Source organism: Hemitrygon akajei, chromosome 27 (genome assembly GCF_048418815.1).
Source record: "Hemitrygon akajei chromosome 27, sHemAka1.3, whole genome shotgun sequence".
In the NCBI taxonomy this organism is placed as follows: Eukaryota; Metazoa; Chordata; class Chondrichthyes; order Myliobatiformes; family Dasyatidae; genus Hemitrygon; species Hemitrygon akajei.
This window is the reverse complement of record NC_133150.1, coordinates 43,519,097-43,542,631: the sequence shown is the minus strand read 5'-3', so window position 1 is coordinate 43,542,631 and position 23,535 is coordinate 43,519,097. Positions and strand designations below refer to the sequence as shown.

The 23,535-nt window shown below is 43.1% G+C and overlaps 1 protein-coding gene across 1 annotated transcript in view; it reads left to right on the top strand.

Annotated features, from left to right (window-relative positions):
- The first annotated feature begins 11,366 nt into the window (after positions 1 to 11,366).
- The window catches only part of LOC140717315 (hyaluronidase PH-20-like), a 28,590-nt gene continuing 16,421 nt past the window's right edge, over positions 11,367 to 23,535 (top strand). The window contains exons 1-2 of the mRNA XM_073030781.1: positions 11,367 to 11,724; positions 22,022 to 22,994. Of these exons, the coding sequence (XP_072886882.1) occupies positions 22,044 to 22,994 (951 nt within the window). The 5' untranslated portion in view covers positions 11,367 to 11,724; positions 22,022 to 22,043. The remainder of the gene's footprint in view (positions 11,725 to 22,021; positions 22,995 to 23,535) is intronic.

The following is a 23,535-nucleotide window of genomic DNA, read 5'->3' as shown; positions in this document are numbered from 1 at the left end:
ATAACTTTCTAAGTCAAGTTTCAAAGTTGAGTCTGTTGTCGTAGGCACAAGCACATGTAAGGACAGGCACTACGACAAACTCACAGCAACAGAAAAGCAGATTCACAAGAAAAACATAAATTAAACATTATTTACAAAAATTGCAATTAGAGCAAAAAAAATCTATTTTAGTTTGAAGTGATCAGAGTGGTCGAAGCATTGCTAAACTGTAGTGATCAGGGTTAGAGTCTTTGGGCAATACAACACAGACATAGACTCTTCTGCCTATTTAGTCATAGAGCCCACCCAGCTAGTCCCAATCTCCTACACTCAGCTCATATCCCTCTAACCCCCATCCCTCCATGTACCCATCCAAGGGCTTCTTAAATGACCCAATATAGCCAATGGCTTGGCCTCAACAGCCATCTGTGGCAATGAATTCCACAGATTCACCACCCTCTGGCTAATGAAATTCCTCATCAGCTCTGCTCTAAGTGGATGTCCTTCTTTTCTGAGATTGTGTCCAACCCTGGTCCTAGACTCCCCACAACTGTAAACATCCTCTCCACACCCACTCTATCTAGAGCTTTCAATATTTGATAGATTTCAATGATATCCCCCCCCCCCCCCCCCACCATTCTTCTAAGCTCCAGCAGTACTGGTCCATGTTGAGAGAACTTTTCATAAAGTTTTTGAGCTTTTGGCACATTGGCCTTTATAAGTCAAAGTAATGACTATAGGAGTTGAGATGATATGTTGAAGGTGTATAAGATGTTGGTGAGGCCTAATTTGAAGTATTGTGTACAGTTCTGGTCGCCTACCTACAGAAACACATCAATGACATTGAAAGAGTACAGAGGAAATTTACAAGGATGCTACTAGGACTTGAAGACGTAAGTTATAGGGAAAGGTTGAATATTCCCTGGAGCATAGCAGAATGAGGGGAGAGTATACAAAATTATGTAGGCCTCCGTTAGTCTCGATTGACCATGGATTTGGGCCTTGGAAAGTTACCAGGGCGCAAGCCTGGGCAGGGTTTTTTTTTAATGGAAGACCGGCAGTTGCCCAAGCTGCAAGTCTCCCCTCTCCACGTCACCGATGTTGTCCAAGGGAAGGGCATTAGGACCCATACAGCTTGGCACCGGTGTTGTCGCAGAGCAATGTGTAGTGTTGTGCCTTGCTCAAGGACACACACGCAGCCTCAGCCAAGGCTCAAACTAGCGACCTTCAGATCACTAGACGAACGCCTTAACCAGTTGGCCACGCGCCAACACTACAAAATTATAAAATTATAATAAAAATATATACATTTTAATATAATAAAATTATAATAAAAATATAAAAAATATAATTACAAAATTATAAGGGGTATAGGAAGGGTAAATGCAAACAGACTTTTTCCACTGAGGTTGGGTGAGACTATCACTAGAGGACAGGGGTTAAGGGTGAAAGGTGAAATATTTAAGGGGAACATGAGGGGGAGCTTCTTCACTCAGAGGGTGGTGAGAATGTGGAATAAAGTGGAGGATGCAGGTTTGATATCAACATTTAAGAGAAGTTTGGGTAAGTACATAGCTGGCAGGGGTATGGAGGGCTACCATCCGGGTGCAGTTTGATGAGCAGGATCAATTGATAGTTTGGCACGGAGCAGATGAACTGAAGGACCTGTTTCGACGCTGTACTGCTCTATGATTCCATAACACTAAAGCTCTCTCTGAGGGTGGAGCTCAGAACTGTGGGGATTCAGAAGGTTAACCACAGAGGATAAATACAAGACTTCCAGGAAGATGAGGAACTCGTTAGAGGAGATGTATCAGGGCTGATTGGCTTGCAGCATCATACTGAAATCTTACTCCTAGTTTCTGGGAAAAGACTAGACTTTTTATTGTAAGTTGGACAGATTTACTGATAGCATGATTGAAAGAGCAACTAACCAGAAGAAACAACCGAGGGGCAGAGAACAAGAGCTTGTAAAGTGCATTTTCCATAAATAAACACAGAAAGCAACATCTTTCCAGCTGAGTTATACTTGGCTCCATATTGGTGAGGGGGCCCCTGGTCTTCTGGAAGTGCCAATCAGAACCCATTAGGAAGTGCATCACTTACTCGAAGCAGAATTGGGAGTGGGAGACCAGAAGTTGGCAACGTCTCCAACATTCCCTCTATGTTTTTAACAGTTGCATGGGCTAAGCATTGATCTGAGCAAGAAATGTTAACATGGCCTGTAAACTGTGTGGCACTTCAGCTTTTTGTAATATGCACAGCAAGCAAGCACAAACCACAACTGATGACACAGAGCTGGGTGGCAGTGTGAAATGTCAGGAGGATGTTATGAGAATGCAGGGTGACTTGGACAGGTTGGGTGAGTGGGCAAATGTATGGGAGTTGCAGTTTAATGTGGATAAATGTGAGGTTATCCACTTTGGTAGCAAGAACAGGAAGGCAGATTACTATCTAAATGGAGTCAAGTTAGGAAAAGGGGAAGTACAACGAGATCTAGGTGTTCTTGTACATCAGTCAATGAAAGCAAGCATGCAGGTACAGCAGGTAGTGAAGAAAGCTAATGGCATGCTGGCCTTTATAACAAGAGGAATTGAGCATAGGAGTAAAGAGGTCCTTCTGCAGCTGTACAGGGCACTGGTGAGACCACACCTGGAGTATTGTGTGCAGTTTTGGTCTCCAAATTTGAGGAAGGACATTCTTGCTATTAAGGGAGTGCAACATAGGTTCACAAGGTTAATTCCCAGAATGGCGAGTCTGTCATATGTTGAAAGATTGGAGCGACTGGGCTTGTATACACTGGAATTTAGAAGAATGAGAGGGGACCTGATTGAGACATATAAGATTATTAAGGGATTGAACACGCTGGAGGCAGGAAGCATGTTCCCGCTGATGGGTGAGTCCAGAACTAGAGGCCACAGTTTAAGAATAAGGGGTAGGCCATTTAGAACAGAGATGCGGAAAAACTTTTTCACCCAGAGAGTGGTGGATATGTGGAATGCTGTGCCCCAGAAGGCAGTGGAGGCCAAGACTCTGGATGCTTTCAAAAGAGAGTTAGATAGAGCTCTTATAGATAGCGGGGTCAAGGGATATGGGGAGAGGGCAGTAACGGGGTACTGATTGTGTATGATCAGCCATGATCACAGTGAATGTCGGTGCTGGCTAGCGGGGCCGAATGGCCTACTCCTGCACCTACTGTCTATCGTCTATAAATGATGTCAGACAGTCAAACCAACTGGCAAAAGTAAAATGTTTTGACTAGTAAAATGTTCAGCGTTCATTCTGTGTTTATTGTTCCAATTTGTAACAGTTTTGTAGCTTGAAACACTGACGATATAAATATGACAAAGCTCTAAAATGTTTCAAAATCAAGGTTGTGGTACATTTATTATTTAGGAAAATTATGGATTATATTTATTAACACAATTAATTACAGGGTGTTTCACAATTATATTAACATAGATTTCAAAATTACATTAGAATTATATAAATGAAAATGCAACTATGCAGAAACAAAGTCTATGTACACAGGGGCATTTTAGTTACTTCACTGCCAGGCACTCACACAACTTAGAGAGACCAGTTTCTCACACTAACGTTCATGGCAGGATCCGTCCAAGGCTATTACCATTTGGTCTGCTCTACAGCAGGATATCCACCTGCCATATCCAATGTTACAGAGTGACAGAGTTGTAAAGCACAGAAGCAGGCCATTCGGCCCACTGCATCCACGCCAGCCCTTTCGCCCAGCTTCGCTAGTGCCAATTGCCTGCATTCAAACTGCATTCTTCCGAGCCTTGCTCATTTAAATTCCTGCCTTAACATTTGATAAACATAGTGCTTACAACTGATTCAGCTGTCTCATCTGGCAGCTTGTTGCTCGTACCAATTAGTCTCTATGTACAAGATCTGTGCTTATAACTCTCTGCTGTTTACATCTGTTTCTGAACAAAATGAAGATCTCTGATGACCCTGTTATGAGTCCTGATGAAGTGTCTGGTTGTGAAATGTTAACTATCCATCTCCCTCCTCAGATGCTGCCTGATACACTAAGTTCCTCCAAGTGTTTTATCTGATGCTGTGATGATGTCCGTATAATTTCTTTTCCCTGGTGATCTAGTTACGGGTAAAGAGAAAGATTAGCTTTATTTGTCACATGTACATCAAAGCATACAGTGAAATGTGTTGCCTGCATCAACAACCAACTCAGTCCGAGGATGTGCAGGGGGCACCCTGTGGGTGTCATCACATTTCTGGCGCCAACATAACATGCCCATAACTTGATATCCAGGACTCGCTGGGGGGGGGTTTAACCTCCCTGCTCTCCTCCAAAGCTCTGCGTCAGTACCTGGGAGTACAGAGCAGTTATCAAATCGCGCATTGGGCCTGCTCAGAGTTCGAAGTGAAAGGGAAAAGTAAACGGAAATTTGCCCTTCCACCTTCTGCCAGTTAGTGGCAGTCAAGTGGTGGGACACCTGCGTCACCCTGGATTAATTCCTTTGTGTGTTGATTCAGATCCAACTTCCCCAGTGGACTTGTAGACATGGGGTTTCAGCCATTGGGCCTCGAATTCCAGACTTCAGGCTTCGATCTTCAGTATCAAATCCCAGGACTTTCCAATGTCGACGAATGAGGATCCTGGATGAGGACTCCGAACTCCAGGTCTCAACTCCAGACTCGCTGGTAACCAGCACCCCAAACACTAGGCCTCAACCCCAGTCACGATGACTTGTCTCTTCCTCTTGCTTCTGATAAACCTCTACTGCTTAGTGGTGGTACAATCACCTACGTTTGGGACAGGAAAGTGGACACCAACGCCGACAGAGAGATGGTCTTAGAGCAAAAACTGTGCATGTACTTTCTCGATGAGCACTCCAAAATGGGCTTTGAGAAGGGACTCTGCAACTGGATATAATTGCTCCATATTGGGTGAGAAATGGAAAGCAGGAGATCCAATCTGGAGTCAGGCAGAGCCACACACTCTCCTCTGTCTTGCCTCTCTGTTGCACGGAACCTTTATTGCTGATCCCATGAGAAAGGACGTGGTCATAAGAGGAGTAACAATCTCGGGAACAGGGAGTTGCTGGGTCACAGCCTCCTTGCACATGGACAACATCGCCATCTCCTGCTCACTCCCACTGCCAGCCTATGGAGTGGTGAGCATCTGTGACTAGTGTTTGAACAGGCCAATTGAAGTCCCTGGCACCATGGCTAGAAGGAGATAGGACACACCAAAAGTACTGCATGGATTTGTAGTTAAAGTGAAAAGGAAACTTGAAATATTGGAGGGACATTTCTACTGGGTCGGACCCCCTTCACCCAGGACATTCTCTCTTCTCATTGCTACAATTAAGGAGGAGGAACAGGAACCTGAAGACACACACTCATTGCTTTAGGAACGGCCTCTTTCCCTCTGCCACCAGAATTCTGAGTCCACGTATTCAGTTTTTTTGCCCATTTTTTGCACTTATTTTATTTATTTATGAATATATTTCTTACTGTAATTTATAGGTTTATTTTACTATTACGTATTGCAATGTACTGCTGCCGCAAACAGCACATTTCACAACATATGCCAGTGCTATTAAACCTGACTCTGACCTGATTCCAGCAAACCGCCAGGGTCCTTAGGTCCAAAGTATTCTTGTTGTTCAAAGGTACGGCTCGTACACCGCCTTTGTTCCACTGCAGTCAACCAGGAGCAGTCAGCTCATATTTAATCTAGAGATCAAAACTAGATCTTGTCAGCAGGGACATGATGTATAAGTCTCCGGGCACGAGAAGAAAGGTGGCACGGTAGCACAGCAGTTAATGTAACACTTCACGGTTCTCGCGATCGTGACCAGGGTTCAACTCCTGCCGCTTGTACCTTCTCTCCATAGACTCGTGGGTCTTCTCTGGGTGTGCAGTTTCCTCCCACGATTCAAAGATCCATCTTTTTGAAATGAAGGAGGAAACTGGAGCACCCAGAGGTTAGCAGGTTAATTGGATATAATGGAGCGCATGGGCTCGTTGGGCCGAAGGGCCTGTTACCATGGAGTATCACTAAATAATACTTTAAAAATATCACACAGGAACTCTCTGTCTTGTTTCACTGTAAGATCTCTGAAAAAAATACATATTGCATCATAAAATGAAATTCCATGAACGGACAAAAAAATAAGATAATATTGACTCTGGAGAAGTAAAAGATCGCTTGTATCATTTAAAACTTGATAATGTGCCAGGTAAGTGGTACTAAAATAGCAACTGAGAGGTGAGGTGTATGGCTGAGTGATGCGAAAATCTGGTAGGGAATTCAACAACTCTTCCTTAAACAAGTGCATTCAGAACGTGAAAACAGATCCACAACTCAAAGCCCTAAACAGGGCAAGCAATTCCAGGTTCAAATGGGATCTCTGGAACAAACACTATATTGTCATTCAGGCAATCAAAGAATATTTCTGACGTTGGTTCCATAGGACGATAAGACATTGGCCCATCAAGCTCCGTAATTCCCTCATGGCTCATTTATCATCCCTCTTTACCCCATGCTCCTGCCTTCCCTCCCCGTAACCTTTGATGATTATACCAATCAAGAACCTATCAACCTCACTTTAAATATACCCAACAACTTGGCCTCCACAGCTCCTTGTAACAATGCATGCCACAGATTCACCACTCCCAAGCTAATAAATTCCTCCTCACCTCTTTTGTAAAGCTATGTCCTTCTATTCTGAGGCTGTATCCGCTGGTCCTAGACTCTTCCAATTTAGGAACAGCCTCTCGATGTCCACTCTATCTAGGCCTTTCTATATTTGGTAGGTTTCATTGAGATCCCTCCCATTCTTCTGAACTCCAGCAAGTACAACCTCCACTTTCAATATACCCAATAACTTAATTCAGTGGTAACGCACTCCATTCGAAGTCTGATTGCACATTCAGTTCCACATTAAGTTCTCAACCATATAATCTGTTGATGCTTCAATGCAATATTGAGATGAGCCAAATGCCATGAAGGAGATAACTTGAAGAAAAGCAAGGAAGCTCTCTGATAGATAGATAGATAGATAGATAGATAGATAGATAGATAGATAGATAGATAGATACTTTATTCATCCCCATGGGGAAATTCAACTTTTTTCCAATGTCCCATACACTTGTTGTAGCAAAACTAACTACATACAATACTTAACTCAGTAAAAAAAATATGATATGCATCTAAATCACTATCTCAAAAAGCATTAATAATAGCTTTTAAAAAGTTCTTAAGTCCTGGCGGTTGAATTGTAAAGCCTAATGGCATTGGGGAGTATTGACCTCTTCATCCTGTCTGAGGAGCATTGCATCGATAGTAACCTGTCACTGAAACTGCTTCTCTGTCTCTGGATGGTGCTATGTAGAGGATGTTCAGAGTTTTCCATAATTGACCGTAGCCTACTCAGCGCCCTTCGCTCAGCTACCGATGTTAAACTCTCCAGTACTTTGCCCACGACAGAGCCCGCCTTCCTTACCAGCTTATTAAGACGTGAGGCGTCCCTCTTCTTAATGCTTCCTCCTCAACACGCCACCACAAAGAAGAGGGCACTCTCCACAACTGACCTATAGAACATCTTCAGCATCTCACTACAGACATTGAATGACGCCAACCTTCTAAGGAAGTACAGTCGACTCTGTGCCTTCCTGCACAAGGCATCTGTGTTGGCAGTCCAGTCTAGCTTCTCGTCTAACTGTACTCCCAGATACTTGTAGGTCTTAACCTGCTCCACACATTCTCCATTAATGATCACTGGCTCCATATGAGGCCTAGATCTCCTAAAGTCCACCACCATCTCCTTGGTCTTGGTGATATTGAGACGCAGGTAGTTTGAGTTGCACCATATCACAAAGTCCTGTATCAGTTTCCTATACTCCTCCTCCTGTCCATTCCTGACACACCCCACTATGGCCGTGTCATCAGCGAACTTCTGCACATGGCAGGACTCCAAGTTATATTGGAAGTCTGATGTGTACAGGGTGAACAGGACCAGAGAGAGTACGGTTCCCTGCGGCGCCCCTGTGCTGCTGACCACCATGTCAGACCTACAGTCTCCCAACCGCACATACTGAGGTCTATCTGTCAAGTAGTCCACTATCCAATCCACCATGTGAGAGTCTACTCCCATCTCCGTTAGTTTGTGCCTTAAGATCTGGGAGTAATTATCACCATTCACCCCACAGACAACCGCTCTAAAATTGATAAATGTTCTCAATCTCGTTACACTCAGTGGCCACTTCATTAGGTATAGGAGTGAAACCCATTATGATCATCTGCTGCTGTGGCCTATCCACTTCAATGTTCAATGTGTTTGTGCATTCAGAGATGCTGATGCCAGCACATCATTTCTCAGGCTACATCCACACGAGACCGGAGAATTTTGGAAAAAGCCGGTTTCGCGTAAAAACAACAGGCGTCCACACTATGCGTTTTTAAAAAAATCTCTGTCCACATTGAAACGGAGATTTCGTCGAATCTCCTCCTACTGCGCATGCGCTGGACACATCTACCGAAAACAAGCGACACGTTTGGTGTTGAATCTCGCTGTGAAAGACGGTGCGTGTTTGTTCAGTTACAGACTAGAAAAACTTAAATGATGGGCAGCTGTTGGCTCTCGCGCAGGAAGATTTAAAAGTTAAAAAAAACAAATACTGAAGCGTACGGAGGCAACCGACAGGGAGTTCACGGACTGTATGACCCAGCTGATGACGAACATTGGAAAAACTGACTAACTCTGTTGCATTAATAAAGCACCTTGTTAAATGTGTAAAACATGTCTGCATCAGTGTTATCTTGTATTTCCATACAATGTTACATTAGGTTGTTACACATCTATTGTCAGAGAAGTACGTGCATAAATAGGTAAACCATCTTCATACGAGCAAGGACAGAAAACAGGGCAAAGTGAGTATACTTATTTATTCAGTAAGTTATGGGTCAAAGTATTTGGTGAGTACATTTCTAACTCTTCTGGCTTCAGTCTCGTTGCCGTCTGTTCTGAAATTGTTAGGTTGCGTTCAAGAAAACAATGAAATGGTGCGCTGCCGTCTGACAGCGTTTTCAGAAGTCTCCGGTTACCCCGTCCACACTGATCTGCCCGAGCAGCGTTTTCAAAAATACCCACCCTGGAAAGCGTTTCTGAAAAGCTCTGGTTTCGGGGGATGAAAACGCCGTTTTAGTGTGGACGAAGGGTAAAAACGAAGAGAAAAAGCTTCGGTTATGGATTTATCCGGCATTGTGTGGACATAGCCTTAGATGAGGAGCCCAGAACTGTTTATAAAATTTGTGTATGTCACCATATACTGCCCTGTGATTTGTTTTCTTACAGCCATTCACAGTAGAACAAAGAAATACAACCCAATCAATGAAAAGCTACACACAAAGACTGGCCAACAACCAATGTGCAAAAAAAAAGCAATCTGTCCAAATAAAAATAAATAAATACTACTGAGAAGGTGAGTTGTAGAGCTCTTGAAAGTGAATCCATAGGTTGTGTTGAGTGATCAGTTCAATGTGGAGGTGAATGAAGCTTTCCTCACTGGTTCAGGAGTCTGATCAGAATTGGAACCAGGTTTAACATCACTGGCATTTGTTGAAATTATTTCTTTTGCAGCAGAAGTACATTGCAATACCTAATAATAAAAAGTATAATGTCAGTCAGAACTATATGTATATAAATACTGAATTAGTATTCATAGGTTAATCATCCATTCAGGAATTTGATGGTGGAGGGGAAGAAGCTGTTCCTGAAATGTTGAGTATGTGTCTTCATGATCCTGGATCTCCTGTCTGGTGGAAGCAATGAGAAGAGGCATACCTTAGATGATGGGGGTCCTTAATGAAGAATGCCGTCTTTTTGAGGCATTGCCTTTCGAAGATGTCCTGGATGCAGGGGATTCTAGTGCCCATGATGGAGCTGGATAAGTCTGTAACTTTCTGCAGCCTTTTCCAATCCTGTGCAGTTGCCCCTCAGTAGCAGATGGCGATGCAACCAGTTAGAATGCTCTTCATGGTACATCCTTGATGACATTCCAAATCTCTTCAAACTCCCAATGAAATATAACCGCTGACATGCCTTTTTAGTTGCATCAGTATGTTGAACCCAGGAAAGATCCTCGGAAATGTTAACACCCAGGAACTTGTAATTGCTCACCCTTTCCACTTCCGATCCCTCTCTGAGGTCTGATGTGTGTTCCCCTGAGCTACTCTTCCTAAAGTCCACAATCAATTCCTTGGTGTTACTGATGGTGAATGCAAGGGTTGTTGCTGCAACACCATTCAACCAACTGGTCTATCTCGCTCTTGAATCCCTCCTCAGATCTGGAACTCTGCCAACAACTGCTGCATCATTGGAAAATTTATAGATGGTGTTTGAGCTATGCCAAGCCTAGCTAGTTGAAGTGTAATAATTGTTCCTGGCTGTGTGGAACCTCATGCTCTTATACTAAATTTCCCCTTCCCCCCATCTTTTAATTCAGGCATTTCCCCCCTTCCTTCTCAGTCCCGAAGTAGAGTCTTGGCCTGAAACGTCGACTGTTTACTCCGTTCCATGGATGCTACCTGGCCTGCTGATTTCCTCGAGCATTTTCTGTGAGTTGCCTTGTAACAGCTTCCTGATGGCAGCAGTGAGAAGAAAGCATGGCCTGGATGGAGGGGTCTTGATGATGGACGCTGCCTTCTTGTGGTAGTGCTCCATGTAGATGTGCTCAGTGGTAGGGAGTGTTTTTCCTGCAATGGACTTTGATCTACCCACTACTTTACAAAGGTGAACTGGTAAAAGTGGTGATATAATTAGTATTTTTTAATACAAATTTTGGACTCTAGAGTACAGAAGAAGCAAAACCTCACTAAACAGGTGGATGCTCCACTAAATACACATCGGAATCAGGCTTTCTCATCTGTAACTCATGTATTCTGATTACAAATATCATTAGGGTGTGAAGATAGTTGGTGATCACTGGTGAATTAATTGCTGAATTTCTTGTGCTAAGCAGACAGACCATTTGGGAGAATTTTTCTCATTTGTTACTTCAATACTCTCACACTTTGTGTCAATTCTGCTTTTACTACAAACATATAGAGTGTTTTCAGAAGCTCTAAGGAGCATGGGTAAGATGAACTGCCATTCAGACTTAAATATCAGCTCTTGCCAGTTGGAGTTTTTTGACTGTAATGGATAACGAAATCAGTTTCAACAGAAGATTTAGAACAGAGGGCACTGTAACTTGGGAGGGAGAGAATCATTTACAACTATGAAGATTTGTTTTTCTGATGTTGAAAGGTTTGTTTTCTGATCACAGGTCTCTTCCAAACCACTGGGAACATACTCATAGGAATGGTGTTGCCCAAATAAATTCCAGAGAAGCCTCAGTCATGAATTCAAGGAACTGCTCCCAGCTGTGCAAACTTGTGAAACAAAACTCATTAACAACGTCAAGAAGTTTTACAAACAATCCCTGAAGCAAAACATGTAATAATAGAGTTTAATTTTAGAAATTTGATCTTTCACAACAGTTGTTGCCAAACATCACTAATGGTTAACAGGTTTATATCCATACCACACAACTCACTTCGGCAATTTCATGTTCATTGTATGAAGTCACTCGATTCCCAATGGAATCTTACTCCGATCGGAATTATATAAGCATGGTTACAACCAGGCTGGAACTCAGAGTAACCTGAAGTGGTCAACGGAGAGTTTTGGAAGAGGACTCCCAGTGAACTGAAAGGTAATTTTCAGGGTTAAATTAATGGTTTAGCTCTTAGACTTTATAAACTATGGTACTTAAGCATCCATCTAATATAAAACAGTTTATATTCTGGAGGATGCAATCTTGCATATGCTAGTCAGAGTCACCTTATGTACAGACACTCCAGTACCTAGTGTCACTTGACTGCATGTATATAAAATCAAACTATGTGTATAAGCTATCTTATTTATTTATATTTACTGTGTTTCTTTTATTATTCTGTTCTTTATTGTGTTTTTTGTGCTGCATTGGATCCGGAGTAACAATAATTTTGTTCTCTTTTACACTTGTGTACTGGAAATGATATTAAACAATCTTGAATCTAGGATGCCAGCAACATGATATGATCCTCGACATACATAGTGCATGGTTTGGCTCCACAATGCTGACAATTAATTTATTGATTTAGTGATCAAAAGTACCCAGCTACCTGTTCCTTGCTGATCTTTGGTCATTTGGATTTTAACTCGCCTCAATCAGAAGAGTTCCTAACGTGGTCGCAGGACTCTACCAGGGCACTGCCAAGGCAGTGCTTTGCTGGGCGATGAAGCATGGCCAGGTGTCTTGTTATACAGCACAGTCTGAACCATCCTGTACCTGCTGAAGTCATCTCTCATAGCGGGGTCCTCATGTGAACTGGTTTACAGTCTCTTTGTCAGAATATTTGCCAGTTTATTTTAACCAAGTAGCAGTATATTTCTTGTCATGTACTAAACCAAATTAGTTCTGGAAATGAGAATATGTTTTCTTCAGAAATTGATTATAGCTTAACTAATAAAATAAATGATTAAACTAGGACTGATTTGGATACCTCGTTCAAAGTTCTGAGAGGCGGGACTGCGCAGGCGCGTGAAGGAGGCCTGGGAAGGAGGGAAGATATAAAAAGAACGTAGCCTTAAGCAGCGGGCAGCTTCGTTTGCGGGCAGTGGAGTGAGCCGGGAGCAGAGTGTAGGGCTTGGGCTCAGAGGTCTTAGGCGGAAGAGGGCACAGTAGGCTTATCTTTTAGTTCTCCTTGTTATTTTCAGTTATTCGGGAAGTATGAGTGTGAGGGCAGCTTGTTGTTCTCGGTGTCGGATGTGGGAGATCCTGGAGTCTCCGAGCCTCCCGGACGTCCACATCTGCGCCAGGTGCGCCGAACTGCAGCTCCTGAGGGACCGAGTTAGGGAACTGGAGCTGCAGCTCGATGACCTTCGTCTGGTCAGGGAGAGTGAGGAGGTGATAGAGAGGAGTTACAGGCAGGTGGTCACTCCGGGGCCACGGGAGGCAGATAGGTGGGTCACGGTCAGGAAGGGGAAGAGGCAGGTACTAGAGAGTACCCCAGTGGCTGTACCCCTTGACAATAAGTACTCATGTTTGAGTACTGTTGGGGGGGACAGCCTACCTGGAGGAAGTGACAGTGGCCGGGCTTCCGGCACAGAGGACGGCCCTGTAGCTCAGAAGGGTAGGGATAGAAGAAAGAGGACCATAGTAATAGGGGACTCGATAGTCAGGGGTTCAGACAGGCGGTTCTGTGGAGGTGATCGGGAGTCCCGGATGGTAGTTTGCCTCCCTGGTGCCAGGGTTCGGGACGTTTCTGATCGCGTCCAAGATATCCTGAAGTGGGAGGGTGAGGAGCCAGAGGTCGTGGTACATGTAGGTACCAATGACATAGGTAGGAAAGGGGAAGAGGTCCTGAAACGAGAGTATAGGGAGTTAGGAAGGCAGTTAAGAAGAAGGACCGCAAAGGTAGTAATCTCGGGATTACTGCCTGTGCCACGTGACAGTGAGAGTAGTAATGGAATTAGGTGGAGGATGAATGCGTGGCTGAGGGATTGGAGCAGGGGGCAGGGATTCAAGTTTCTGGATCATTAGGACCTCTTCTGGGGCAGGCGTGACCTGTTCAAGAAGGACGGGTTACACTTGAATCCTGGGGGGACCAATATCCTAGCGGGAAGGTTTGCTAGGGCTACGGGGCAGACTTTAAACTAGTAAGATGGGGGGGTGGGAATCAATTTGAGGAAACTATGGGAGAGGAGGTTAGTTCACCAGTAGAGCAAGTAAGTAGACAGTGTGTGAGGGAGGAAAGGCAGGTGATGGAGAAGGGATGTGCTCAGCCCGAAGATGTAGGGGAGAAGAAAGAAAAGGATAATAAATTTGAATGCATTGTTAGGGATGAAAAGAGAGGACGAGGTGGAGAGTATCTTAAATGTATCTATTTTAATGCTAGGAGCATTGTAAGAAAGGTGGATGAGCTTAAAGCATGGATTGATACCTGGAATTATGATGTTGTAGCTATTAGTGAAACATGGTTGCAGGAAGGGTGTGATTGGCAACTAAATATTCCTGGATTTAGTTGCTTCAGGTGTGATAGAGTAGGAGGGGCCAGAGGAGGAGGTGTTGCATTGCTTGTCCGAGAAAATCTTATGGCAGTGCTTTGGATGGATAGATTAGAGAGCTCCTCTAGGGAGGCTATTTGGGTGGAAGTGAGGAATGGGAAAGGTGTAGTAACACTGATAGGAGTGTATTATAGGCCACCTAATGGGGAGCGTGAGTTGGAAGAGCAAATGTGTAAGAACATAGCAGATATTTGTAGTAAACACAAGGTGGTGATTGTGGGAGATTTTAATTTTCCACACATAGATTGGGAAGCTCATTCTGTAAAAGGGCTGGATGGTTTAGAGTTTGTGAAATGTGTGCAGGATAGTTTTTTGCAACAATACATAGAAGTACCGACTAGAGATGGGGCAGTGTTGATCACCTGTTAGGGAATGCGATAGGTCAGCTGACAGATGCATGTGTTGGGGAGCACTTCGGGTCCAGTGATCACAATAGCATTAGCTTCAATATAATTATGGAGAAGGACAGGACTGGACCTAGAGTTGAGATTTTTGATTGGAGAAAGGCTAACTTTGAGGAGATGCGCAGGGATTTAGAGAGAGTGGATTGGGTCAAGTTGTTTTTTGGGAAGGGTGTAATAGAGAAATGGAGGTCATTTAAGGGTGAAATTATGAGGGTACAGACTCTTTATGTTCCTGTTAGGTTGAAAGGAAAGGTTAAAGGTTTGAAAGCGCCATGGTTTTCAAGGGATATTAGAAACTTGGTTCGGAAAAAGAGGGATGTCTACAATAGATATAGGCAGCATGGAGTAAAGGAATTGCTCGAGGAATATAAAGAATATAAAAGGAATCTTAAGAAAGAGATTAGAAAAGCTAAAAGAAGATACGAGTTTGGTTTGGCAAATAAGGTGGAAGTAAATCCGAAAGGTTTCTACAGTTATATTAAAAGCAAGAGGATAGTGAGGGATAAAATTGGTCCCTTAGAGAATCAGGGTGGTCAGCTATGTGTGGAGCCGAGGGAGATGGGAGGGATTTTGAACGATTTCTTCTCTTCGGTATTCACTAAGGAGAAGGATATTGAATGGTGTAAGGTGTGGGAAACAAGTAAGGAAGTTATGGAACCTATGACAATTAAAGAGGTGGAAGTACTGGTGCTTTTAAGAAATTTAAAAGTGGATAAATCTCCGGGTCCTGACTGGATATTCCCCAGGACCTTGAGGGAAGTTTGTGTAGAGATAGCAGGAGCTCTGACGGAGATCTTTCAGATGTCATTAGAAACGGGGATTGTGCCGGAGGATTGTGCTGGAGGATTGTGCCGGAGGATTGTGCCGGAGTATTGCTCATGTGGTTCCATTGTTTAAAAAGGGTTCTAGAAGTAAGCCTAGCAACTATAGACCTGTCAGTTTGACATCAGTGGTGGGTAAATTAATGGAAAGTATTCTTAGAGAGTATTTATAATTATCTGGATAGACAGGATCTGATTAGGAATAGCCAGCATAGATTTGTGTGTGGAAGGTCATGTTTGACAAACCTTATTGAATTTTTTGAAGAAGTTACGAGGAATGTTGAGGAGGGTAAGGTAGTCTATATGGACTTCAGCAAGGCCTTTGACAAAGTTCCACATGGAAGGTTAGTTAAGAAGGTTCAGTCGTTAGGTATTAATGCTGGAGTAATAAAATGGATTCAACAGTGGCTAGATGGGAGATGTCAGAGAGCAGTGGTGGATAATTGTTTATCGGGATGGAGGCCGGTGACTAGCGGGGTGCCTCAGGGATCTGTTTTGGGCCCAATGTTGTTTGTAATATACATAAATGATCTGGATGATGGGGTGGTAAATTGGATTAGTAAGTATGCCGATGATACTAAGGTAGGAGGTGTTATGGATAATGAGGTGGGTTTTCAAAGCTTGCAGGGAGATTTATGCCGGTTAGAAGAATGGGCTGAACGTTGGCAGATGGAGTTTAATGCTGAGAAGTGTGAGGTTCTACATTTTGGCAGGAATAATCCAAATAGAACATACAGGGTAAATGGTAGGGCATTGAGGAATGCAGTGGAACAGAGAGATCTAGGAATAACAGTGCATAGTTCCTTGAAGGTGGAGTCTCATGTAGATAGGGTGGTGAAGAAGGCTTTTGGAATGCTGGCCTTTATAAATCAGAGCATTGAGTACAGAAGTTGGGATGTAATGTTAAAATTGTACAAGGCATTGGTAAGGCCAAATTTGGAATATTGTGTACAGTTCTGGTCACTGAGTTATAGGAAAGATATCAATAAATTAGAGAGAGTGCAGAGACAATTTACTAGGATGTTACCTGGGTTTCAGCACTTAAGTTACAGAGAAAGGTTGAACAAGTTAGGTCTCTATTCATTGGAGTGTAGAAGGTTGAGGGGGGATTTGATCGAGGTATTTAAAATTTTGAGAGGGATAGATAGCGTTGACGTGAATAGGCTGTTTCCATTGAGAGTAGGGGAGATTCAAACGAGAGGACATGATTTGAGAGTTAGGGGGCAAAAGTTTAAGGGAAACACAAGGGGATATTTCTTTACTCAGAGAGTGATAGTTGTGTGGAATGAGCTTCCTGTAGAAGTAGTAGAGGCCAGTTCAGTTGTGTCATTTAAGGTAAAATTGGATAGGTATATGGACAGGAAAGGAGTGGAGGGTTATGGGCTGAGTGTGGGTAGGTGGGACTAGGTGAGATTAAGAGTTCGGCACGGACTAGGAGGGCCGGAGTGGCCTGTTTCCGTGCTGTGATTGTTATATGGTTATATGGTTATATGGTTCAAAGGCTAGCTTCAGTGTAAAGAACCAAATAGTCTCTCCCTTTGCTATATAACTATTTGATGATGGTATTAACAGTTCCATTCTGGGACAGAGGGAACAGGCTGGGCAGAATTTCAGTGTCCTGGACAACACACACAAAATGCTGAAGGAACTCCCCAGGCCAGGCAGCATTTATGGAAATGAGCAGTCGAAGTTTCAGGACGAGACCCTTCTTCAGGACTGGAAAGGAAGGGGGAAAATGGTAGAATAAAAAGGTGGGGGAGTGGAGGGAAGATAGCTAGAAGTTCATATTACAGTGTCCTATTCTGTTCTGTGCACCAGTAAGGGGAAATCCTGCCTCCATTGTTCCAATTATTATTTAAGCAACTGAAGTTTATCTTTGATTTTTAGATATAGGTACAATGTGGTGACAGGCACTTCAGGTCCAATGAGCCTGTGCCGCCCAATTAAACCCATGTGAACAATTAGCTTACTAACCTGAATGTCTTTGGAAAGTTGAGGGAAACTGGAACACTCATAGAAAACGCACCTAGTGACGGGGAGAATGTACAAACTGCTATCAGACAGCAATGGGAATAAAACCTGGATTGATGGTGCTGTAATAGTGTTATGCTAACTGCTACACTACTGTGCCACCCTAATATAGAATCAACTAACCTGCAGTTTTTACATGCTGTTAAAACTGTATGTTTTACATTGGTCATTCATGTAGTATGTGCTGTGTCATATGATGTGGGAGATCATGTTCTTGACCAGGATTGTTCTTGGAAAACTTTTCAACAGCAGTGGTTTGCCATTACCTTCTTCTGGGCAGTGTCTTTACAAGATGGGTGACTCCAGCCATTATCAATACTCTTCAGAGATTGTCTACCTGGCATCAGTGGTCACATAACCAGGAATTGTGATATGCACCAGGTGTCCATATGACCATCCACCACCTGCCCCCATGGCTTCGTGTGAACCTCAATCAGGGGGCTAAGCAGGAGCTACACCTTGCCCAAGGGTGACCTGCAGACTAGCAGAGGGAAGGAGCGCCTTACACCTCCCTTGATAGAAATGTTATAGAAACATAGAAAACCTACAGCACAATACAGGCCCTTTGGCCCACAAAGTTGTGCCAAACACATCCCAACATTAGAAATTACTAGGCTTACCTATAAGCCCTCTATTTTACTAAGCTCTATTTACCTATCTAAAAGCCTCTTAAAAGACCCTATCGTATCTGCCTCCACCACCGTAGCCGGCAGCCCATTCCACGCACTCACCACTCTCTGAGTAAAGAACTTACCCCTGACATCTCCTCTGTACCTACTCCCCAGCACCTTAAACCCGAGTCCTCTTGTTATCTCCACCCTACATCAAATTACATTGTTAATTATCTTTAAATTAAACTCGGATAGTTCACACAGGTTGTAGCTTGAAAATCAAACAATGGGAGATTAATTTAAATGGAATTCTAGGAACTGAAAAAAATTAATAACATTAATCCATCTTGTCCTAGACAAAATGGATTCCATCTTCTCATTTTAAACTAAATAGCTGAAAGCTGCATTATAATACAGAACTACTCCTTTCATTTGGATGGCATGCCAGCGTAGTGGTTAACATAACACTTTATAACACCAAAGTTCAAAGTAAGTTTTATTGTCAATGTCACCATATACATCCCTGAGATTCATTTTCCTGTGAGCATACTTAACAAACCTATAGAATAATAACCATAACAGAATTAATGAAAGACCACCCAGCTACAGTGTTCAACCAGAGATAGCAAACAATGCAAATGCAAGAAAGAAACAGTAATATAAATAGATAAGCAATAAATATGGAAAACATGGGATGCCACTGTCAGAAAGGAGTTTGTACCTTCTCCCCATGCTCTCCTAGAGCTCCAGTTTCCTCCCACATCCCAAAGATATATGGGTTAGTCAGGTAACTGGTCACATGGGTATAATTTGGTGCAGCAGACTCATTAAGCCAGAATGGCCTGCTACTGCGCTGTATCTCGAAATAAAAAGAAATAAGATAAAATAAATTTGTAAAGTTGTGTAATCTCTCCACTGTATACAAAGGGAGAGAGAGGAAACTCAGAGAATTAGAGACTAGTTATTTTGCTCTTTATTGTTAGGATGATACCAAAGTCCATATTAAAGAGTGAATGACAGCTCACATTCATTTTTTTTAGAAAATTGGTGGAGTTGTAATAGGCAGGTCACGTGTAAAAGTTTTGAATAGATTCTTGAAGGTTTTGAGTAAGTTCTTGGTTGACTGCAGACTTCTGCAGCATACACGGACTCAGGGTCTGGACTTTTTTAATGTGGCTGCATTTTACCGAGACCTTGCCACCTTGTATGTGCTCTGTGTGCTCTGTGCTGTGTGTGACTGTTGGAACTCTGTTTTGTACCTTGACCCCATAGTAACGCTGTCTCATTTGACTGTATTCATGGGTATTCATGTATGGTTGAGTGATAATTAAACAAATTGAATTGAAGTGGAGGAGGTGATTAAAGAAATGAGTAGCAATGCTCTTCTGCACACCATTGTTGTAACAGGTGGTTATTTGAGTGACTATCATCTTCCTGTCAGCTTGAACCAGTCAGGCCATTCTCCTCTGACCTCTCTCATTAACGAGGCATTTTTCCCCACAGAACTGCTGCTCACTGGGTTTTTGTTTTTGTTTTTCACCCCATCCTCTGGTAACTCTAGAGACTGTTGTGTGTGAAAACCCCAGGAGATCATCAGCTTCTGAGATACACAAACCACCCCATCTGGCACCAACAACTACTCCACGGTGAAAGTCACTTAGAGTACATTTCCTCCCCATTCTGAAGTTTGATCTGAGCCACTGAACCTCTTGACTATACCTGCATGCTCTTATGCATTGAGTTTTTGCCATATGATTGTCTGGTTAGATATTTGCATTAATGAGCAGACGTACCTAATGAAGAAGCCACAGTGTGTGACACAACGTCTGGTACACTGCAATACAACATTTCAAAGTTCAAAACTTCAACGTAAATTTATTATCAAAGTATGTATCCAACCTTTAACTAACACTTTTTAGTATTAATGAAGGCTTAATGGAGCACAAGTTCTGGCAATCAATCTTTAATTCACACCATACAGTTTTAGAACAGTAGGGCACAGATCTCTCCCTCAATGTTGCTAAAACAAGGGAGCTGGGTGTGGACTACAGGAATGAAAACAGGCTAACCTCTATAGACATCAATGGATCTGGGGTTGAGAGGGTGAACAGCTTTAAGTTCCTTGGCACAACAGCGCCTCTTTCACCTCAGACAGTTGAAGTTTGGTATGCCCTCCGCCCCCAAATTCTAGGAACTTTCTATAGGGGTACTATTGAGAGCATCCTGTCTGCCTCCATCACTGCCACTATACTTCCCTCAATCACAGGACTCTGCAGAGAGTGGTGCGGACAGCCCAGTGCATCTGTAGATGCGAACTTCCCACTATTCAGGACATTTACAAAGACAAGTGTGTAAAAAGGACCCGAAGGATCATTGGGGACCCGAGTCACCCCAACCACAAACTGTTCCAGCTGCCACCATCTGGGAAGTGATGCCAGGACCAACAGGCTCTGGGACAGCTTCTTCCACCAGGCCATCAAACTGCTTAATTCATGCTGACGCAACTGTATTTCTATATTATATTGACTGTCCTGTTGTACATAATATTTATTATAAATTACACATTGCACATTTGAATGGAGACGTAACGTAAAGATTTTTACTCCTCATTTATATGAAGGATGTAAGTAATAAACTCAATTCAATTTAATTTTCATTCCATTTCATCCATGCTAACTGTGATCAAGTACTCAAAGTGTTATATCTCAGTGCACAGAATATAAGAAATAAGGTCTGTTTTCTAAATGGAGAGAGAATCCAAAAATCTGAGATGCAAAGGGACTTGAGAGTCCTTGTGCAGAAGACCCTAAAGGTTAACTTGCAGGTCCAATCAGTGGAGAGGAAGACAAATGTAATGTTAACATTCATTTCAAGAGGAATAGAGTACAAAGGCAGGGATGTGATGCTGAGGCTTTATAAGGCACTGGTGTGGCCTCACCTTGAGTATTGTGAACAGGTTTGGATTCCTCACCTAAAAAAAGATGTGCTGGCTTTGGAGAGGGTTCAGTGGAGGTTCACAAGGATGATTCCGGGAATGAAGGGGTTATCATATGAGAAGCATTGGATAGTTCTGGGTCTGTACTCGCTGGAATTCAGAAGGATGAAGGGAGATCTCATTGAAACTTTTCGAATGTTGAGAGGCCTAGACAGGGTAAATGTGGAAAGAATGGTTCCTATGGTGGGGGAGTCTAGGACAAGAGGGCACAGCCTCAGGATGGCGGGACAGCCATTTACAACAGAGATGCGGAGCAATTTCTTTGGTGGTGAATTTGTGGAACTTGTTATCATAGGCAGCTGTGGAGGCCAGGTCATTGGGTGCATTTAAAGCAGAGCTTTATAGGTTCTTGATTGAAAACAATGGTTGATCAAAGGTTATGGGGAGAAGGCCAGGCAGGGCAGCTGAGGAGGCGAGAAAAGAATCAGCCATGATTGAATGACAGAGCAGACTCGATGGGCCAAATGGCCTAATTCTGCTCCTATGTCTTATGATCTTACGGTGTTATGATGCTGATCTACTCTAATCCCATTTGCCCGCATTAGACACATTCCCTCTGTGTCTTTCCATTCCAAGTTCCCGCCCAAATGCCCTTCGAACAGTGTAACTGTCAATATATCTCAATCTCAAACCTGATAGATTTACCAGGGTAACACACACAAAATGCTGGAGGAACTCAGCAGGTTGGGCAGCATCTTTGGAAATGAATAAAGATTAGATGTTTCCAACTCAGACCTTCATCAGGGCGATGATGGGTGTCGGCCCAATACCTCAACCCTTTATTCCTCTCCATAGATGCTGCCTGACCCGCTGAGATCCTCCAGCATTTTGTGTGTGTTACTCTGGACTTCCAGCATCTGCAGAATCTCTTCTGTTTATCATAGACTTGCTGTTGGTTGGTTTAAAAAGAATCAGGTTTCTCTAGGGTGCTGTTGGGCATGCTAAATTCTTTGTTTCACACTGGATTTAAATGCTAAGAAATTTCACTGAATATATTTCCAAATGAAAGAAGTTTGTTTCCTCCTCTTTATTTTCTTAGAGGCTGGGATCTCATTGCCAGGATGGATGTATTCAATCGTCTGGGAAGTAGCAGCGTTAAAATCCTGGTGATTCTTTGGCACCTCACACTTCTTCCAGGATCCTCCAGCCGGTCGCATCTTAAAACCACACCTCCCTTAAGGCAGGGTTTCCCATTCCTTGCGATATGGAATGCGCCATCTGAGCTATGCACAAACAAATTCGGAATCACGTTCAACCTAACGTCATTTCCAATGACATCGACCACACGGAGCAGCCCGCTTCAGCAGGACATCCGGATATTCTTCAATCAGATGCTCGGACGCTACCCTCACTACAATGAGCTAACCGGTCAGGAGTTCAATGGTGGGATTCCACAGCGAGCTAACATGGCTGAGCATTTGAAAAAATCTGAGCAGGATATTCGGATGCTAATCCCATCCACCATATCCAAGGGTCTAGCTGTTATTGACTGGGAGAACTGGAGACCCCTCTGGAATAGAAACTGGAAGCATATGTCCATCTACCAGCATCAATCCATTGAGCTGGTGCAACAGAGGGATTTATCCCTAACGCGGGAAAATGCAACAAAAATTGCCAAGGCTGAATTCGAGGAGGCTGCAAAAACATTCCTGATCAAGTCTCTGCAGCTCGGCAAGAAATTAAGACCCAATCAACTCTGGGGTTATTACCTGTTCCCCAATTGTTATAACAGCTGGCACAAGGACAGGAATAGAACGTACATGGGGAAGTGCCCCCAGCGGGCAGTAACACACAACAAAAAACTCCTCTGGCTCTGGCAAGAGAGCACAGCACTTTTTCCTAGTATCTACCTGCCCAAAGTTTTCCAGTCTTCCTACAAGGCAAAGCTGCTCGTGCGCAATCAAGTGCAGGAAGCCATGAGGGTCGCTGCTCTTTCCAAGGAACGCGCTCTCCCAGTTTATGTTTATACCAGAGCAGTATATCGCAACACTTTTAACGAATCCCTCTCAGAGGTAAGGAAAATTGAGAATCAGAATCAGAATCACTGACACATTGTCAAATTTGTTGCTTAGTGGCAGCAGTACAATGCAATGCAGGCGTCCCCCCTTTTACAAAGGCAGTGTTCCTATGAAACCTTTCTTAAGCCGAAATGGCGTAAAGCGAAGAACCATTGATTTATATAGGAAAAAATTTTGTAAAAGCGAAAATCCTCTTTGTAATGAGAAAACAGGTTATTAATGTCGGTCTTTTGTAAAAGCAAAGTGGTGTAAAGCGAACATTCGTAAAACGGGGGACACCTGTACATAAAATATACTATAAATTACTATATATATAGTTATTATAGCATATATAATTCTTGGAATTACTAAATAATAGTTATAATAACCCTGCAGGCATGTACTGTAATGAGACTTTTTACATTGGAGCATAGACGAACTAGAGGGGATCCTATAGAGACGTGTAAAATTATGAGCGGCACAGACAAAGTGGTGCACCTTGAATGGGGAATCAAGAACTAGAGGGCATAAGTTTAAGGTAAGAGGGAAAGGATTC